Source organism: Ostrea edulis, chromosome 4, assembly GCF_947568905.1.
Source record: "Ostrea edulis chromosome 4, xbOstEdul1.1, whole genome shotgun sequence".
Taxonomy (NCBI): Eukaryota; Metazoa; Mollusca; class Bivalvia; order Ostreida; family Ostreidae; genus Ostrea; species Ostrea edulis.
Window position 1 is genome coordinate 54,341,686 of NC_079167.1, and position 20,764 is coordinate 54,362,449.

The 20,764-nt window shown below is 35.9% G+C and overlaps 1 protein-coding gene across 2 annotated transcripts; it reads right to left on the reverse strand.

Annotated features, from left to right (window-relative positions):
- Positions 1 to 1,667: 1,667 nt before the first annotated feature.
- On the reverse strand, positions 1,668 to 20,205 carry LOC125669282 (pentatricopeptide repeat-containing protein 1, mitochondrial-like). 2 transcript variants are annotated; one of them, XM_048903745.2, is made up of 9 exons: positions 20,067 to 20,205; positions 18,841 to 19,254; positions 17,083 to 17,188; positions 16,059 to 16,199; positions 9,089 to 9,409; positions 8,287 to 8,994; positions 7,003 to 7,122; positions 3,415 to 3,597; positions 1,668 to 1,849 (listed from the first exon to the last, which is right to left on the reverse strand). In XM_048903745.2, the coding sequence occupies exons 2-9, from the start codon at positions 19,239 to 19,241 to the stop codon at positions 1,751 to 1,753; spliced, it is 2,079 nt and encodes a 692-aa protein (XP_048759702.1). In that variant the 5' UTR covers positions 19,242 to 19,254; positions 20,067 to 20,205; the 3' UTR covers positions 1,668 to 1,750. The 2 variants fall into 2 exon arrangements, with proteins under 2 accessions (XP_048759702.1, XP_048759701.1); XM_048903744.2 differs by having other exon boundaries at positions 19,954 to 20,205.
- Between the last annotated feature and the right edge of the window lie 559 nt (positions 20,206 to 20,764).

Consider the following 20,764-nt stretch of genomic DNA (forward strand, 5'->3'; position numbering starts at 1 on the left):
ACAGACCAAACTATTGGGGCTAGGACCCTCAAACTTGGTACACATACTTTTCATGCCAAATAGAGAATGCCTTTTGTTCTTTAAGGTCAAGATTGTAGTATCACTCAGTAGGAAAACCTTGTAGGCAGGATACAGAGCAAACTGTTGAGGCTAGGGCCGTCAAACTTGGTACGCATACACCCTATGCCAAGAGGAGGATGCTTAATTTTTTCCCTCAAGTTGAAAGGTCAAGGTTGTGGCATCCCTTAGAAAAACCTTGTTTTTGTTTTCCAGATTTTTTTCATTATGAATACAGGTATTGCCCTGAAATTTCGTCAGAACCTCCCTCTCAGAAAAATACATAATCAGTTCACGCCAACTTCAACGGTACACCATGACTTACTTTAGGGCTAAAATTAGGTCAAATAGTTTTCTGGATTTTTTCTCATCATGCATTGAAGGTCTAACGGGCGTATGTTGTATCGTTAGATATTGCATTGAAGGTCTAACGGGCGTATGTTGTATCGTTAGATATTGCATTGAAGGTCTAATGGGCGTATGTTGTATCGTTAGATATTGCATTGAAGGTCTAACGGGCGTATGTTGTATCGTTAGATATTGCATTGAAGGTCTAACGGGCGTATGTTGTATCGTTAGATATTGCATTGAAGGTCTTAACGGGCGTATGTTGTATCGTTAGATATTGCATTGAAGGTCTTAACGGGCGTATGTTGTATCGTTAGATATTGCATTGAAGGTCTAATGGGCGTATGTTGTATCGTTAGATATTGCATTGAAGGTCTAACGGGCGTATGTTGTATCGTTTGCGGTACTCTTGTTTAGGTGTTATTTGTGTAATGTTTGAGAATTATGGATATATGTTATTTTGATGAATGGGTGCAATAGATAATTGACTTCCTCATATTAAGTTTGAAAACTCATTGACAAGTTGTTTTCGATGCTTGCCCTGTAGTCTTTGAGGTTCAAATTGTTATGAATTGTATGACATAAAAATTAATCTGGATGTGCTATATCTGCCACAGTATCAATGCTTGTCTATTCTGTTCAATCAAAATAACACATGCAGAGCGTGATTTCCACGATAATTTTTTCTTCACTATTCTGGATTTGTAAGATCCTGGATATTTTTTATGCTCAGTTCCGGGAGCTTCCTGTTTGATCTGCGAGATGCTCAGTTCTGGGAACTTCCTGTTCGATCTGGGAGATGCTTAGTTCCGGGAGCTTCCTGTTCGATCTGGGAGATGCTCAGTTTCGGGAGCTTCCTGTTTGATCTGGGAGATGCTCAGTTCCGGGAGCTTCCTGTTCGATCTGGGAGATGCTCAGTTCCGGGAGCTTCCTGTTCGATCTGGGAGATGCTCAGTTCCGGGAGCTTCCTGTTGGATCTGGGAGATGCTCAGTTCCGGGAGCTTCCTGTTGGATCTGGGAGATGCTCAGTTCCGGGAGCTTCTTGTTTGATCTGGGAGATGCTCAGTTCCGGGAGCTTCCTGTTTGATCTGGGAGATGCTCAGTTCCGGGAGCTTCCTGTTTGATCTGGGAGATGCTCAGTTTCGGGAGCTTCCTGTTTGATCTGGGAGATATAACTAGAAACGTGCTGACTGATGATCATCACCAGCTTATCTTTCATGTTCTCCTTTCATCATGATTTTTTCTTGTACACTGACACAACAACTGATTAATATATTTTATTTTGACATTATTGAAAAAACATTGCTCCAAACAATGTACATTGGTGGAAATGTTCATCATTTTACTATTTCTGCATTGGTACTCTCATCAGCCATTGCTCAAAGTAAGTTTTGAAGTCATTGAATTCCTTCACTGCCTCAGTACAGTTCCCTTTCACCATCTCCTGTAAAAATAAATCCAATACCCTATTTAATGAGTCACCTGAAAATCACAAAACAGAACTCGGCAGAAAAAGTGTTGCATGCTGATAGTGCAACAAGTACACATTTTATAAACTCCGAAAACTGGATGTTGTTATTTTTGTGATCAGAAGAAAACACTACATAACTATACAGCCTTGACAAACATTTTATACGAGTGACCTTCATCTTGGGCCAAATGATCAGGGCCACAAGCAACTTTTATACCAAGTATTAACTTTTTTATGTTTCTCCATTACAAAGTGAAAATGGTTTTTTTATCCTTGACCAGTGTAATGACATGCTGTCTGGTCATAAACAATCTTTATGACATAATATTATAATACAAGCATCTATTGTCTCTCCATTGCACTGTTCTGACCTGACTAAGGTCTATAAACAAATTTCAAGTGACCTTGACTCCATATGACCTTAATGGTTCAGGTTCATGCTGCTTTGTTTAATCATAAGCAACCTTAGTTCCAAGTATGAAATTCACACCTAGTCCAGACGTGAAGTGGTATGGAAAGATAAAAGACCCCCAAATAAAAGACATAGTGATACCACCCAAGCTTTGTCTGCTACACTCTCTTTATTTTCAGCATACGAGTCATATAACCTCACCCTAGTGTTTGGACCCAGCTTGTGTGATGAATTTACAATTTTGGTCTGCAAGCTCATTATAACTGTGCACTGGCTCTGTTAATGATTGAATATTGTTTAACGTCCCGCTTGAGAATATTTCACTCATATGGAGACGTCACCAATGCCGGTGAAGGGCTGCAAAATTTAGGCCTATGTTTGGCGCTTGCGGCCTTTAAGCAGGGAGGGATCTTTACCGTGCCACACCTGCTGTGACATGGGGCCTTGGTTTTTACGGTCTCATCCGAAGGACCGCCCCATTTAGTCAGCTCGTACGACAAGCAAGGGGTACCGAGGACCTATTCTAACTCCGATTCCCACGGGGGCGGCTCTGTTAATGCACTGAATGGTCACAAGTATAGAATATTTCTAAAGATGGCACTATCTTTACAGGTTTTGGCCCCACCCATAGGAGGGCAGGAACTTTTATCATCAGATTTACTCCCCCTTTTTTAAATTTACTAAACACTAATTTTGGTCATGTAAGTTGAAAATATGGAAACGCATCACAACAGGTTACCTGAATAAGTCAGGTGACCTAATACTGATCAGAAGTAGAGTACAATACATAAACCCTTTGAAAAATGTTGGCATAATATATGAACCATGATCAAATTGAGATATGTTTTATTTAATCAAAGTTGCTAATACTTTAAAATAGTTTTGGATTACTTATAGCATCCATGAATTTGAATAAATTGAGGAATGTTTCAAATTTAAGGCCAGAACTGGCTATTGGCACTCCCAGTTTAGTTTTGATTATTACCCTCAGTGCTGTGATTTCACATTGTATAGCAATTTCACTAAGAGAGGCAATCTTGAAGAAATAAGTCCTTTCGTATTATAAGGAATATACACCACATAAAGTACATTGCATGTCTTGTTAACTAAAGAATTGCCTACTAACCACTCGTCTTATCCTCTCTCTGGCGTGGCTAATAATACCATGCATTGTCTTCAGGAAATACTGGGTTGGGTGGATGTCCTGATCGTCCATCAGCTGCAGGAGAAATTTCTTGTCTCCCAGAGACAGCTGACTCGCCTTCATCAAACCATTCAACATGTACACGTCCAATGGAAGATCATTGCGCTGCATCAAAAATATGAGATGTCTTAAAATAACAACTATAGCTGTCCATTGGTCATCTCTACCTTTCAAGCAGACTCAATACAGTATGACACGGTTACAGTACAACACGCTTATAATGAATTCACGTCATTTTATCATTCCCTGTAGTTTTAAAGCATATAATGAACTTATTGGATATAATGAATTATGTTTACAACAAATCTTTTTTCATCCCCAGCCCATTTGTTTCTCATTTCAAACTGCATGCACTAAAGACGATAGCAATCAGCTTCATCTTAAGGTACTATTTACAATATATGTATTTTAACAAAACTAAAGACTAAAAATAAATATGAGTTTGATCAAATTTACTCATTTGATTATTAATTCCTCACAGGAAATTGCAACCCCCCCCCCCCCCCCCCCCCACACACACACACTATGACACCATGTAGCTGTTTATTAGCTACAATTTCCAATCAAAAGCATGTGTGCTGAATGGGGGGGGGGGGGAGGTGGTACAACCCCCGTAATCTTCTCCAGATTGTCCACTGCACTGTGCATGCACTTAATTTCTACCATCATTGAGTACTTTTAAATTTCTACCATCATTTAGAAATTCAAAATTAGTAAGAGCAAACACTTAAGGTCCTTATTCTTAAAACAAACCGAAAAGAAATTTTGAGAAAAGCACAGTTGTTTTATCAACTCCAACCAATATACTAATGATTTCCTGAAAATATTAATTATCATTCATACAAAATCATACAGAATCCTAAGGAAATTTTCTTATAGAAAACATTGGCCTGATGTTTTTGAATTACACATGAAAAATCCAGATACATCCACCATCATTATTGACCAAAAAATCAAGTCTATTTTTATAAGCAAACAAATATAGATTATTTCCCCAATACTTTTGATTTCCATTAGTGGAACTCTTCAAATTAAAGGCGCGTAAAGTCGTGCTACCGGGGCAACGTAAACAAATATGGCATTGAATACGAATTATAATCAACTGCAAAACACAACACTGATCAAAATTCTAAAGTTAAAAAAAATTAATTATTTTAACAAGAAAAAAGACCAACTTATTAAACTATGTGAGGGAGCATAGGTACTGAATTTGCTAAATTTGACCGATATAAAGCATCAACTGCAAGAAGAACTGTAAAGGTTTTACCTATGCACATCCAACATAACGAAATCTTGCAAATAATGGGGATTCATATGCTTTTAAAGTTATTCTGTCAGACTATGAAGATATTTTATCATACAATTAGTGCAGGTTCATATGGCATGAACTTTGTAAGTATAAATTGGTACAGTATAAGTTTTACATGTAACAACCCCCCCCCCCCCCCCCTCCTTTTCTAATATTAGAAAATAAATTACCCATCTGTCAAACTGCAATTTTGTTTTAATTTTGAGACATTTATAACACTAATTAACACAACTGCTATGTTTCTGAACTTCATCTAAGCTATTTCAAAAATTACATATGTCGATGGAAATCGGATAGAAAACATCAATTTTTGAAACAGATGTGATGGCATTCAAAAACACATTAGTCTTATATATTAGTGTTAGATTTTTTAAAATGTAACTTGACTAACGGCTATTTTACCATGGCACCATGTTTTTTAATATATATATATATATAATATTTATTTATTCACCAATCAAGGGCCCTCAGGGGGCATATACAAATTAACAATTAAGCATTATAACTACATGATACAATTTACACATGTGTACCATATACATGTTAAGGGTTTCTACATTGATGTTGGTCTTGAGTTGGCTTATAGTACTGATTGAAAATGCGATGTACAACAAGGATGTTACATGGGTAGGAAAATGAAACAATATTATAAAATGTTGTCACGAATACAGAGGGTACCAAGGGAAGGTGCCTTTGCCAAGTCAATCAGACTGGCAGTCTTGTACCCCAAGTATTCGAGACAGCTAGCTTATTTATAGATGTGTTTATTTGAAAGTGACAAGGAGTAAATTATACATACAAGTATAGTTATACAACCCTTAGTATTCTATATCCCTGTTTTTAAAATCATTTTACTGATTTGTTTGAGTATTTGTGCATTTTCATTTGTCATGAGCCAGATCAACTTTTGATCATTATTCATGTTACAAAAGTTCTTACAGCAGTTATTCACCAATTCATATAAAACATTTCTTTCTTCCTCATTATGAGAACATGACAGTAAAAAATGTTTTTCATCATCAAGTGTATTGGTATTACATCTAGTACAGTGTCTATCTTGTCTAGGAATGCCTTGGTATCTGCCTCTCTCAATATTTAATCTGTGTGCCGATATGCGAAAGCGTGTAAAACTTCTCCTCTGCTCAAAGTTTTTGAGTAATTCTAAATATTTCTCCTGACCAAAGTTTTGTTTGAATATATATATATATTTAAAAAGGGGGGGGGGGGGGGGGGGGCACAGTTTTGTTTGAACATATATATATATTTAAAAAGGGGGGAGGGGATCAATGTTTTGCTTAGGCATGGCCTCATTAAGGCATTGGGAGCCTTATTTGAACAAAAATTATTCTACCCTGAAAAGCTAAATTGTAGTAATGTTCTCAAGAAAATGATTTTATCACCATTTTCAGAAGTTGTAACCAGCATCACTGTTTACATACATTTTTTCAGTAGAATTATATACCTTAGAAATGAAAATTTATTAATGATAAAAGTTTACTATAGTATGTAATGATATGCACATATAGCATTTAATCCTAAATGCAACTTATGATTTCAAAATGTTTACAAAGAGTACTTTAATTTACACTCTAGTGTTGGACCCAATCCTTGGATTGCATGAAAACAACAAAATCAGCTGTAATCAAAACTGGCTATAATTTCACAAAAATATCTCTGATAAAAATTTTCTTGGAATACACAAATCTCCATTTGCCATATCTTTATCCTGACATATACTCCATCAAAGAGATGTGATGACATGGTAAACACATGAAGCTATGTTTCATTTTGTAAAATTTAGTTGCAAAGACATGATAGAATTCAATTTCCTGATGATATGCAAATCTACACACGCTGATCTTTTTTATACTATAACTAAAATTCATCAACCAACCAATATGCTCCATGCATTGTAGCTGAAGCCTGAAGGCAAATAAAAATTTGGTTATATATGTTTAGGATTTAATTCCCCAAAATGACTTTAATTTCACCTAGAAGAAGAGGGGCATTTTGTTTTGCATCTGTTGGTTGGTTTGTCTGTGGTTTTCAGTAAGAAGTAAACAAAATGTGAAAAGTTATCAACAAACATGCAGATGGCTAAAAGACAACAAACACCCATCACTTGAGTTTTCAATTCATGTGAGCTGAAATGAAAGACTTGCGGATTTGTAAAGCTTAATTTCTATCTACATGCATTTTACCTGTAACTCTTCTATAAATTCTCTTAAGGTGTTGCCATCTCTGCACTCAATGTAGGCCAGGTACTTCAAAACAAAGATGTTTGGTAAAAGGCCCTTTTCTTGCATTAAATCCACCAAACTCTACAATGATAATTGTGAGACAGCATGAACTCACTCGGTATCACCTAAACCAAAGTGATGCTTGTGAGTGTGATGGCCTATGAGCCTCAAAGTCAGAGAAATGAGATTAAAAAAGAACTTATAAAAAACCTTTGATAGGTTAGACTGCATCTTATTCAGTATCGGTTGTTCAGATAACAGCTAAAACAATAGATGTTTGCGCTCATTGTCATACAGAAATTTTCATGCTCTCACTGATATATATCAATCTAATTAAAATCAGACTTCTTAGATCCGCGCCGTATACTCTGCGTAAGTAGATCTGACATAACCCGATTAGGGTTCATGTTCAGATGAACTTTATGTCAGCCAATCAGCGCATCGGCTTTAAAATTGTCGGTGTTCACAATTCAAGGGAAATGGCTGCGATTGTTTGGTTTGAAAGAAAACATATTGCAGCTAGATGCGACGTCACAATGCACCGTTTACGTCGACTGGCGTTATATTCCTTGCGTTATTTAAGTAAACCATCTTGAAAACTATTCAAACCGTACCCATCCCTATTCATACATAAATCGAAATTCACAATTAATTTAATTTGGGTGTATTTCATATCGTACGTTTTGTTGTTTGTATGAACTGAATAGATTAAGCATTATTGCGAAAGTTTAAAATTCACTATGCGAGAATATACAATTTTACAGTGTGGAATAAACTTCGTGGGAGAGAGATTACAGCAATTTGTTTACGAATTGCCAGGAACTGCCTAAATAGCCATCATTGTCTGTATGGCACAATCTGACTTGCTGATAGTTCTCGTGAATATTCCAAGCGAAAGGTCATACGGACATGACCCCCTATGGGGTTATGTCAGATCCTATTGTAGCGATTGTGAGCGTATTCTAGGATCTGATTTTAATTAGATTGTGATATGTATCTGTGTATGTTTAATTTCATTCAGAGTTAGTTAAACGGATGGCAGGACAGAGAACAGACATGATCAACACCGTGTGTCCCATTGATTTTACATAATGAGGCATTAAAACCCAGAGATCTGTTTACCAAGGTTTTACAGAACCTTAGAGACCTTCTAAGGTACAGAGATCATTAACATTATCTGTTTTACAATTCCATTCTACATAATCCATGGCATTTGTCTTGCATTTTTAAGATTGCACAATTTACCTTAGCTTCTACTGTTTCCAGTCTTCTTAATCTCTTTAACATTGCATGAGATATTATGTCTATATCTGGAGATATGTGAAGTTTGTCCATCACAGAAAATAAGTATTCCTCCTCATCAAACGTATCGATAATATGAAATAACTGTCCAAACACAGCCAGGGTAGGCGTAATTCCATCCCTCTCCATGCGAGTAAGAAACCCCCTAACTCCTCCAAGCAATTGCAGTCTGTCATATTTATTTGTAATTCTATGCATGTTCAAAACCCCTAATAAAATTTCTCCAGGCTTTAACACATCTGGAAAATTTCCGTTTTCATTGTCTGCTACACTGGCTGAGGGTGAGTAAACTGAAGATAAACTTGATTCTGACTTTGAATTCAGTATTTCTAATGTTCCAGCTGTGGTGGTTGAATCCGGATCAACATCCCAGCAAGTGTCAACTTCAGTGATGACATCATCACTGGATGTTCCCTCCAAAAGGCGATTTAACTGTGAATCATTAAAGTCTGAGGTCAACTCTTTCGTCTTGTTCTGAAATTCAGTTAATATTTTCTGTAAATTTTCCTGCATTGCAAAAGGTGATGTCTGAAGCAACAGTTGGTAGAATGCATCTGTGTCTCCTACTCCACAGCAACGAAGGGCTCTAAGCAGAAGTTGGTAATGAAATATTGTTGGTTCTATCTTGCGTAATCGTGCTATTCTCCATACCTAAAACAAATAAAAAGACAAAGAATCTATTACACTTACATTACAAATTCTATGACTGAAATAAAGTTTGAGTCCATACCCATTATACAATTACCCCAACTGCCAGAGCAAATCCATTGTCCTCCTCTCCAGCTGCAGCCATCAGAATGTTGGCAAATGTTTTATCATCAGGGGGATAAAGCCTAAGGTTCTGATCAGCCAAATGTAGAGCTATCTCTGTCTCTCCCAGCATTCCAAAGGCTTTAATCATGGCATTGAATGTTGTCTGGTTTGGAGTTATGTTCTTCGCTTTTAAAGTGTGGATAAGTTTTTTGGCTCTGCGGAGACCATCCTCTTTCCCATAGATAGATTTTGAGCACCCATCAAATAGAGCAGTGAAAACTTTTGGCGCTGGTTCATATCCAAAATCTCTCATCTAAAATCAAGATACAAGTGTAAGATAACATGGGCGATAATACATAAATCAGTTTCATCTTCAAACAAAATGTTTATGAAATGCTGTGGCTCAGCAGTGTTCGATGTCTGTCAGCCTGAGACTTACAAATAATTGGATTCAAAGTTTGTCTGTTGTGCTGGTGATTGATTGATTGATTGTATATTGTTTAATGTCCCGCTCGAGAATTTTTCACTCATATGGAGACATCACAATTGCCGGTGAAGCAGAAGGGCTGCAAAATTTAGGTCTATGCTCGGCGCTTACGGCCTTTGAGCAGGGAAGAATCTTTATCGTGCCACACTTGTTGTGACATGGGACTTCAGTTTTTGCAACCTCATCCAAAGGACGCTCAATTTAGTCACCATTTATGACAAGCAAGGGGTACTGAGGACCTATTCTAACCCGGATCCCCACGGGATTTACATCCTCCACCCCTCTTAGATTCACTTTAACAACAATTGGATCCTCCTGTCCTCACAATATGCACATCTGCAAATGGTATTGAAGTATTGTACAAACATTCAAGTCTAGGAATATATATAGCAGGAGAAGTGTTCACAAGCTATTTTACATCCTCCAACCCTCTTGGATCCACAATAACTTTTAAGGAAATAATTGGAGAATATTAAGAACTAGAGCCAAGCTCATTGCAAAGCAACGAGAGGTCTTCCGTCGGAGCTGTGTGACATAAAAACCTTAAACTTGACCATATGTCCTTGGGTCAGGTCCTAATGCAGCCAATACAGGAACCGTACATGAGTATGTGTGTGTGGGATCTCACTTTCGCCTTCTTTCCCTCTTGATATGTTATACGTAACATCACCACGGGAAAAATTATTTGAAATAATTATCCAGTGATTTTACAAAAGACGAATACAAGTTAAGTTTTTAGAAAGAAAATAATCAACTGTACTGTGACAGGAAGATAAGTACTGTAACGATATAAGTAGTTTGGCTACGCTGGCGATTCTGACTTCTCGTATGTAATTATGAAATAGTTTGAGAATTTAATATACAAATGTATATCATTGAAATGAAGCTATAAAGGTGAATTATAAATTTTTATCGTTAGGTGTTTAATAAATTTATACTACTCAAGTACATGCGTGTATGATCTCATTCCACGAATCAGTCTTTTGAGGCGCGCGTGTATGTGGGATTAAATTCTTTCAGCATTTAACTTTTTAGTCCCAATAATGAACAAAAAAAATACTATTTAAATTTATGAAATTTATGGCTCAGGACATACAATAAAGGTATATAGCTGTTACCAATATTTTATCATATAACAAAATTATAATAGCATAATATTCAGACTGAAGAGAATAATTCATCGAGTTTGAATTATTTATACATACAAATCAAATAAATTGCTCTCAAATCTTGAATATTTTATTAAACTTTAATATCTATCTGTGTAAATACATGTAGGTATATTATGTACACAGTGCGCACAGAAGTCGCGTATGAATTTCACGCCAGGGGCACGTGCCGAAGTAAGTTATACACATATTTTCCCCCCTTCACCAACCTAATGATACAGTTACCTGTTTGCGGGTCAAGCATTTTACTCATATATAACACAATATTCGAGCAAAATATTATGTTTATGAGACCAATAAGATGTTAAAGAACAACTTCTCCAGCAAAAGCCATATTGAAATATTTATCGTTTTTGAGTTATAAAGCGAAAACTTTGAAGATCCCCAGATCCCTAATTTAAGGGGCCAGCCCCTTTTTAGGGATATTCAAAGAAAGCTCTTAACATTTTGCACAACTTTTGTTCTACACGTCTTAACAAAATATTTTTAGTTTAAAAGATACAAAGGAAAATATGTGTAATTTTTTGCTCCTTTAGGCGTCCTAATTTTTTAACCCTGTAAACCACCATTTCAAACGCTGTAATCAAAAAACAAAAAACGATGTGCACAACTACAATGCTCCTACTTTTCATTTTCAATGCATTTTCTGCTCAAGCTTATACAGTCTCGGTGCCTTTGTCTGGAAACCAAAGCCCCTAAAATTTCATTCAAAGGGGAATAACTCGTGAACAGAAGGGAATTTCTGAAATGTAGTACATTATTTTAAAATCGTTCTGTAAAGTTTATAAACCCTGAAAATTTGAGCAAAATCCATGCAGAAACAAGAGATACTGTGAGCAATGCTCACTAAGAATACCCCCCGCTTACCCCAATCTCCCAAAGGGTGTTGGTAATAGGTAAAACTTCAGTATTATGATCCAAAAGGTATCTAGGAACACAGCATCTCCATGCAATGAAAAAAGCCGTTAAAGAATTTAAATGGAAACCATATTGCTACTTTGATGTCCAGTGCACGTGACCTTTGACCCCAAAATCGATAGGGAACATCTTCATCCCATGGGTAGTCCATATGTATGATATGGTGACTGTAGGTGGAAAGGATAATGCTTTAGAGCCCGGAAACCATATTGCTACTTCGATGTCCAGTGTGCTTGACCTTTGACCTCAAAATCGATAGGGAACATCTTCATCCCATGGGTAGTCCATATGTATGATATGGTGACTGTAGATGGAAAGGATAACGCTTTAGAGCCCGGAAACCATATTGCTACTTCGATGTCCAGTGCGCTTGACCTTTGACCTTTTGACCCCAAAATCGATAGGGAACATCTTCATCCCATGGGTAGTCCATATATATGATATGGTGACGGTAGGTGGAAAGGATAATGCTTTAGAGCCTGGAAACCATTGCATTTACAGACGGATGGACAACCCGATTCCAGTATACCCCCCCCCCCCCCCCCCACCCCCCCACCCCCCCCCCCCCCACAACTTGGTATAATGAGCGAGATATGAAGCTTCAAAGTTAGCGTCTAGGAAAAAGAAAAAAAAAGAATAATAAGAATAATCTTAACCAGCACAATAAGTAGAAGAATAACTAGAGCAAAGCTCGTTGCAACGAGAGGTCTTCCGTCGGAGCTGTGTGACATAAAAACCTTGAACTTGACCATATTTTCATAGTAAATTAACAGTAAAACGTTAGGTTTCCTGCCCCCCCCCCCCCTCCCCCGGGTTTTACGTGCCTGGAAAGGGCATGACCGTAAATTAACGATCTGTATTGTATACTGTCAAGCATATGTTGGCAAAAATATTGGAGGGTGGGAACTGGAACTTCCTGTCCTTCCACCAATCATTTGAAAAATCCGATTTTATTAAAAACATAATTTTCTGTAAATCGTTGTGTTTGCAAATTACATTAAAACGGTAATGTTTTTGTGTGTACATGTATTGCCGCTGATCGCTGGTACACATGCGATGGCTCCGAACTCGGGCAATCGAGCCATGGGTTACGTAATTGTAAACAAGAACAAACCCCGGTGTGTATGTAAAATGCTTGCAGTTAATGACTGAATGAAATGAGACTGATTCGATGTGGATTTCTGATGATTTTCTATACATGTTTAGAGTTGGTATAATCATGATAAGAACCCGTGATTTAAAAAATAAAGTTTATAAATTATTTGTTATGCTTACAAAAAGGATCCATTTTTTTCACTTTGTAGAGAATGCAGAAAGCTTGTGTATCAACTGGCTAAAGTAGAGTTAAATCACAGATTGCTTGTCCACATGTGATGAATCTCCAAAATTAAACACAATAAGACGCTTGAGATGTATATATATATTTGGGGCGCTCTTGCCTTTTTCATTTCACTTATAAAAACCGCATCTACTTGCACGCATGATTGTATTTAGATGAAATGAAATGAACCGACAAATAAATCCTTCTGTATGCAGACAATTATAAGTTAATAAAACTTAAAACTACTTCATTTTATTTAGTACGATTTTTTCTGACAATTAGAAACGTCACATACCCTTACCGTAAACTTATTGTGAGGAAAATGACAACCCGATAAATAATCAGGAAAATTGTGTAGGTTTTTTTAAATGTATGTATAACTTGACACAAATATTATGAGGTCCATTGATCACTAACTCGAAATGTTTGCGGTAGCATCTTTACAATTACTTTATAATTGAAATAAAACATAATATAATTGTTAATTAAGTATGATATAATGTAAAAGGATTCAAAATGATTTCAAACATAATTTTCCAGTAATTGATGTGTTTATTTATGCGATGGACGAAAGCCGAGTTAGCTTCGATGTTTTTGTTTTGATTATGCAAGCTTGTCACTCTGGCCACCTGCGAGCGAGGCGAGAGTTGGGTTACATAACTGTATAAACAACGCTGACCGTGAAGAATGTAAACAGCTTGCAGTTATTGACCATGATTTATTATACGTTTGAACGTTTTATTTTTATGTATATTACTTATTTTAATTCTAATATGAAACAAATAAAAGATAATTTATCTCTCTCCTTTTGTTGTTGTTGAAGGTTTGTTTATGTTAAAACGAAAGAAAAAGAGAAATGTATCACTAAATAATTTGTATTTGAACCACAGAGCATGTTAAAAACCTTATTTAAAATGAATATTAGTATCTATTGTAGTCAGGTATGTTATTTTTAGCAAGTTTATTTCAGTTATACGCATGAAGAGTTCTCGCTCACTTGCCAAATGAAAATGGCTACTTGTTTACGGGTATAGCTTTTTACTCTAATATAACACAAGATTCGAACAAAATAACAATTTCATGAGATAAATAAGATGTTAAAGAACAACTTTTCCATCGGAAGCCATATCGAATTCTTTGCCGTTTTTGAGCTATAAAGCGAAAACTTTTAGGGGCCGTAGATCCCTAATTTAAGGGGCCAGCCCCTTTTTACTGGTGTCAAATAAAAGCTCTTGAAATTCTACACAACTTTTATTCTACATGTCTTAACAAAATATTTTTAGTTTAAAAGATACAAAGGAAATTATGTGCAAATTTTCGCTCTTTCAGGCGTCCTGATTTTTGACCCCTCTCTATCACCATTTTAAATGGCAAAATCAAAAAACAAAATATGATGTGCACAACTACAATGCTTCTACTTTACCAATTCAGTGTTTTCTCTGCTCCAATTATTATAGTCTCGGAGCCTTTATCTGGAAACCAAAGCCCCTAAAATTTCACTAAAAGGGAAATAACTCGCAAGCGGAAGAGAATATCCAAAATGTTTAAAAGTATTTTGAAAGTCTTTAGTAAAATGTATTAAAGCTGAAAATTTGAGCAAAATCGGTTGAGGAATGAGCGAGATATGAAGCTTCAAAGTTAGCGTCTAGGAAAAAAAAAAAAAAAAAGAATAATAAGAATAATCTTAACCAGCACAATAAGTAGAAGGTCTTCCGTTGCTACGGAAGACCTTAATAAGAATAATCTTAACCAGCACAATCAGTAGAAGGTCTTCCATTGTTACGGAAGACCTTAATTAACTGTCAATTACACATTAAGAACAGATCAAGAATCATGTTTATTATATAGCTAATGAATAGTCTATTATAAAATCTGCGTAAAACCTAGAGAATGTTAGCGTTCAATATCCTGAGAATTTATTGAACGCTAACTTTGCATTGTGTAAATTGTGTGCGCCCGAAACATTCCGAGTATGAGTGTTCAATATTGACGTTACCGTAACGACGTAAACAAGCCAAAATTGCATACGACGGTCCTCCGAATTTGACAGAGCCAGTATTTGATATCATATTCATTTATTTAAACAAAATGTTTTACTGTACATAAATTATGATGTACCCATTCACAAAATCAGTTTGCTTCATGCATTAATGAAGGGTTTAATTAATATTGAACAGTTACATGTAAGAAATGCATGCTGATATTGCACACCTTCACCTTAGATGCCAATATTGATGAATTATTGTCTATTTTGGAGTATTTTGAGTGAAAAGGGATATAATTTAACAACTAAATACTTAAGCTATATAATAAAGTGTTATTGAACTTATATTGGTGAATATTGGCACTCGTTGGCTGTCAAAATGCACTCGCAAGCTCGTGCATTTTGACAGCCAACTTGTGCCAATATCCCCTATAATATTGCAATCTTGTATATTGAACTGTATCCGGTTTTTTTTTCATTTTAGTGACAATACCAAGAGAGAAACTCCATGTTTTATCATATTAAATGATTTTACTTACATTTTAGTTCTTATCTAACGTATAGTTTAATCTAGAGTTATATTTCCTATCTACATGTACATATATCCTATTTATCCCAACTTCTCAATGGCAAGACAAATTTCCCCAGCGGTAGGTCAGGCATATCAAGTTTTTCCACCAAACTTTAATTCCCAAAAATCTATTTTATAATTGAGAACAGTACACATGAAAGTGCTGAAACATTTTAGCCCCCTTCCCCCCCCCCCCCCCCCCCCCCCCCCCCCCCTAAATTGAAGATTGATTATTTTGTGTTTCTGCAACTTTAGCCTAGGTCATAACATAGGAACTTTATATTTAGAAAACGTCTTCATACTCAAAGTAAACTGAAAGATCAAGGTCATTGCTATTTGACTGCCAAAGATCAAGGTCATTGCTTTTTGACTGCCAAAGATCAAGGTCATTCATCATCAGATTTAACACATAATTGAACATAGACATGCTCAGGAGCATTGTGTTTCACACACACACATCTTGTTCTATCCTTACATAAATACACAGACAACAGCAAGAGATTAGATGTTACCCTTTTATAGAAGTGGAAGGCCTTCTTTGTGTCCCCGGTTTTACTGATGAGACAGATTAGAGTGTGGTAGTGAGTGGGCAATGGTCGAATTCTGTCATTCTTCAACATAATGACCTTCAGGACATCTATGGCCTTGTCAATCTGTCAATTTAACAAATAAGAAATCATTTAACATTTGGAGCCCTTCAAATCAGCAGTAAGGAAACTTTAAACACTATAATTATATTTTTAAAGTTGGTTTTGTGTCATATGATAAGGGCCTAATTTGGCGCCTCAAAAACACGAAAAATTGCCCTCTTTCATGAAAATGTCGAAAACTTGCAGAAAAGTCAAACATTAATGATGTTATATTTTAGGATTAACAGCATATTATTCCAATGTTTTTTTTATTACAATTGTTTTGATTGGACAAAAATAAACCTACATAAGAATTTACACATCAATAAATCCAAAAACGCTATGCATACATACGCGCCTGAAAACAAATAACATACATGTAGTACGGGGAAACTATTTTTTTTAAATTGATGATACAGGGAACAATTTGGAATTATAAAAATCAAACATTTTTTTGAAGAATTTATCGATATGAAAACTCGAGACATTTTACTCACAAACGCACTTTTTAATCAGTTTATGAGTAAAATGTCCCGAGTTTACACATCGATAAATTCTTCAAAAAAGAATGTTTAATCCTAATGGCTATGTTATCTAAAAAGAATATAATTATTCATGTATCAGAAAAATATAATTATACATGTATCAGAAAAATATAATTATACATGTATCAGAAAAATGTCCATACACTCTCCATCAAAATAATGTAAACTTTGTTTAAAAAATGTTTAGGTTGCTTTAGGGATCCAAATGATCCAAATTATACAATATGATATAGTTCTTTACATGGTTATTTTATATACATTCTGATTTTTATTAATTCATGAACTCCACATGTTTAAAAAACCACAAACAACTAACTGTGATCAATTCTCCCCACAGGAGTCTCTCCAATGTTTCGACTAACCTTGCCTTCTTTGGCATATTTCTGCATTTGTTTCTTGTACCAGTTTGGGGAAAGTTTACGATATATCACCCTTAAAGGCCTGTCATCTCCTTCACTGTCATCATCACTAAACAGAAAAAAACACCAGATACTCCAAGAAAACTGCCAACAATTCATGCATCAAAATTGGTACCGTATAAGTTTTACATTATGACCCCTGGGTCGAGGCCTCTGCTGGTGGACTGTTAGTCCCCGAGGGTCTCTACAGCCCAGTAGCTAAGTACTTCATTACTAGCTTGAAAATACGGATGTATATTTAATTGCTGTTATAAAATTTAGAAATTCATTTCAAAATTAAGGATTATCTCCCTCATGCATAGCTCTTATCCTTGGACGTATTTGGCTCCACTTTTTTGGCACGCTGTTTTTGGCTATATTTAGCTCTAAAACTTCATAGTTATTTCGGATTTCAAACATTTCAGTTGAGCATCACTGAAGAGACATTATTTGTCGAAATGCGCATCTGGTGCATCAAAATTGGTACCGTATAAGTTTTACATTCTACACATGTAAAGGAATACACTACCAAGTAAACTCTGGACTAAAATCACTGCATGATATATAAATCATAACAATTCACACATACTCAAAGATATTTGAGACAAAAAGTAAAGCAAAGCTTTCCATACATTGTTCTAGTAATGTTGTAACTGGTCCTATCCTAAATGTGCTCTTCCAATATCCTTAAAGTTGTTTGCAAAACATTCAATTGCATACGTCGAAACTTTTATGCCATACTCTATGTGTACTAACTACTTATTTTGATAAAATTGATATATATTTCAGCGCCTTTAATGATGAGGTATGAGTGCTAATTTTTGGCTGCATTAGAATATGAAATTCTTTATTTATCCATTGTCATACAGAGAAGAAGCCCTAAATCATTCACAGCACTAAATAGTAAATAGTAGAGAGGGTATTTATACTAGGCTATGCCTATTGCCTAAATCCTATTCAATTATTTATTGAATAAAATATTGTTTAAAGTGAATAGCACATATCTCTGATTGTGTCAAATTTTGAATATGCTAAAATAGGTAAACATATAGTCCCAGGTATTTGGTCTACATACAAAATTTTAAAAGAATTTATCAAGCAATCTGAAATTTCCATATGATTTACCGGTACATAATCTGCAAAAGTATAATATATGTTTTACAATCCATTAAATACAATTTGATATATGTTGAAGAAAACAAAAAGTCAAATGAATTTTGATATGGTTTTTTGCTGCAAAAGCTTTCAAAACCCTGGAGCCTTCAGAGGACATCACACAATCTATGAATAAAGCTACAGGGGATAGTTAAATACTCCATATAAAAACAGGTACCATGCCTTGTGTTTGTTCAAGATGGCCATGTCATGTGATAGCTACAGAGAGCACATTCACAATAAAAGACTGTTTTCTTGTACAGTGATGCACATGTGACCAAAAGCGAGATGGCAATTAGAAGCATTACTTGGGTTTAAAATATATTATTTTAATCCATAATATCTTGGAAATTTTCCAGTCACTGTCCCTTTAAAAGTTTGGATCAACATGATTTTGACTTACACAGTATCTAGTGTTTAAAATGTCAAAATACAAGATACTGTAGCCGTTACAATCACTGAGCTGTTATCCTAGGTAATCCAAATCTACCTACTGGACCCAACTTTCAGAAATCCTGGATCAGCCATATATGAATTTTTCATTAAGCCTGTTGCTAAATAGCTCACCTGCCCTCCTCTGTGACACCATATCTTTCTTCATCATGTGTGTAAGAGTACGCAGGTTCCTGTGTGTAAGTATCAGAAAGATTTCCGAAGGTGTCCTCCCACGCCTCCTCCGATACAGAGCCCGATTCCACAACCTCTTCAGCTTTAGCAGTTTTTCCTTTATCTTTTTTATTCTTGAAAGATGTATTCACACTGTATTTGTGTAAATTAACAGGGGCACTAGAGAAGTGAGTTTCTGATTTCCAGAAAACACCTATACCCTGCTTATTCCCTGTGAGAAGAATGGCTGGGATTCCTTGACCCTCCTTCCAGAGGAGTCTCCTGATGCTGTGGAACACACTGTATGATAGGTGTCTGGACTTGCTGTTAGATAATTGCTGTCTCACTGTGTTAAGCAACATTCTGAATCTGCTTCTGTAATACAAAAATGACATCACCTGTACAACTTCAGCGCTATCAATTTACAGAGACAAATTAATGTAGCACCTCTTGAGTTAAACTGAAGTTTGGAAGAAATCTTGAAAAGGTGGGTCACAAAGCTTCTAACAAGAATCCCCATCAACTGCCAGACAACACTCTCCCACTGTCAAAATCACTACCCAAAATTGTTCACCCTAGCTATGGTCAATTACAAAACAGAAAGATGTCAATGATTTCAAGCTGAATATTGTTAAAATTTGGTATTTCTCATGATACATGTAACAAATAGTATAGTTATTTCACTGGTTGTGATATCAAAATTCATAGTTGTTACGTGCACATAAAATGCGAAGAAAAAAAATGCGAACATTTAGACCATTTAGACACTTCAAGTCCCTAAATAATAACTTGAGAACTAGCTCACAGCTTGGTCAATAGCTAACGCACAGCTCATGGCTTGGTCAATAGCTAACGTATAGCTCATGGTTTGGTCAATGGAGTGAATTTATTTATTGATAAAATTTTTAAACTCCTGTGAATTCTACATGTTCTATGCACCCCATTCATATTTACCACAAATTCTTATTAAAGAGTGGATAGTTGGGTCCCTCCCCCGCAATTTCTCCTCCCATATCATCATTTATCCAAGATGCAAGTTATAGAATTTTAAAATGATGTTAGAGCAGTACTTACAGGGGAAGGAACAGATTTACATGTGCACGTGTTAGCGTCTAGCGCATGCTTGGCTTCATTAATCATAGATTTCGAGAAAACAAAAACAAAATCATGAAATCTTGAAAGAATACCGATTAGATATAGATCTAACTAAATTTGTTCCCACTCGACGCAGCACAGGCCAGTCACACGCACTGGAAAACACTGTCAATTTTCAACCGAATTTCCTCAAATTTCTAACCTGGTTCTCAAACCAAACTGGTTCGTACTGGTGGGTGTAAATATAGTACTCCACAGATATCCCGATCGCTCGCTGAGATCTATATACAAGTTTAATTAAAATAAGCAATGAAGACAGTTAGGTTCTCAGTGGTTCTGTGCGAAGCCCTGCTGGTGCATGGTGGTAGACATATTGAGACAAGTTCTAGATTAGTCCACCCACCCCATCTTTTGATAGTTGGTGCCAGCAGAGGTTTCGTCCTTATTCAAGTTCGGCAACTTTATTCCTGTTGTATATGAAAAACTATTTACTATACATATATTTACGAACACCCATTGAGCTCATTTTCGTAGCTGAAAAAGAAATCGTGTTATGACGCGAAACTTTCGCGAATAAACGCGCATCTTTCGAATTAACGCGAAACTTACGCGAATATTACGCGTTTTTATGAGAAACTTACATTAAAAAGCGGGAAATTTGCTTATTAACACGAATCAATGGCATAACGCCCAATTCAATATTTTAGAAAAGCAAACTGATTAAAAATAGACATCCAATGTCTCTTAATTCCCTTTCTTTTTCTATGGCCACTCGTTGAAAAGTAGAAAA

Coding starts and splice junctions, on each gene's coding strand:
- LOC125669282 (XM_048903745.2), bottom strand. CDS start 19,241: ATGTTGCTTAACACAGTGAGACAGCAATTATCTAACAGCAAGTCCAGA. Junction 17,189..18,840: donor GGTGTCACAGAGGAGGGCAG/GTGAGCTATTTA, acceptor TTTTCTGTTTAG/TGATGATGACAGTGAAGGAG. Junction 9,410..16,058: donor CCTTCCACTTCTATAAAAGG/GTAACATCTAAT, acceptor TCTTGATTTTAG/ATGAGAGATTTTGGATATGA.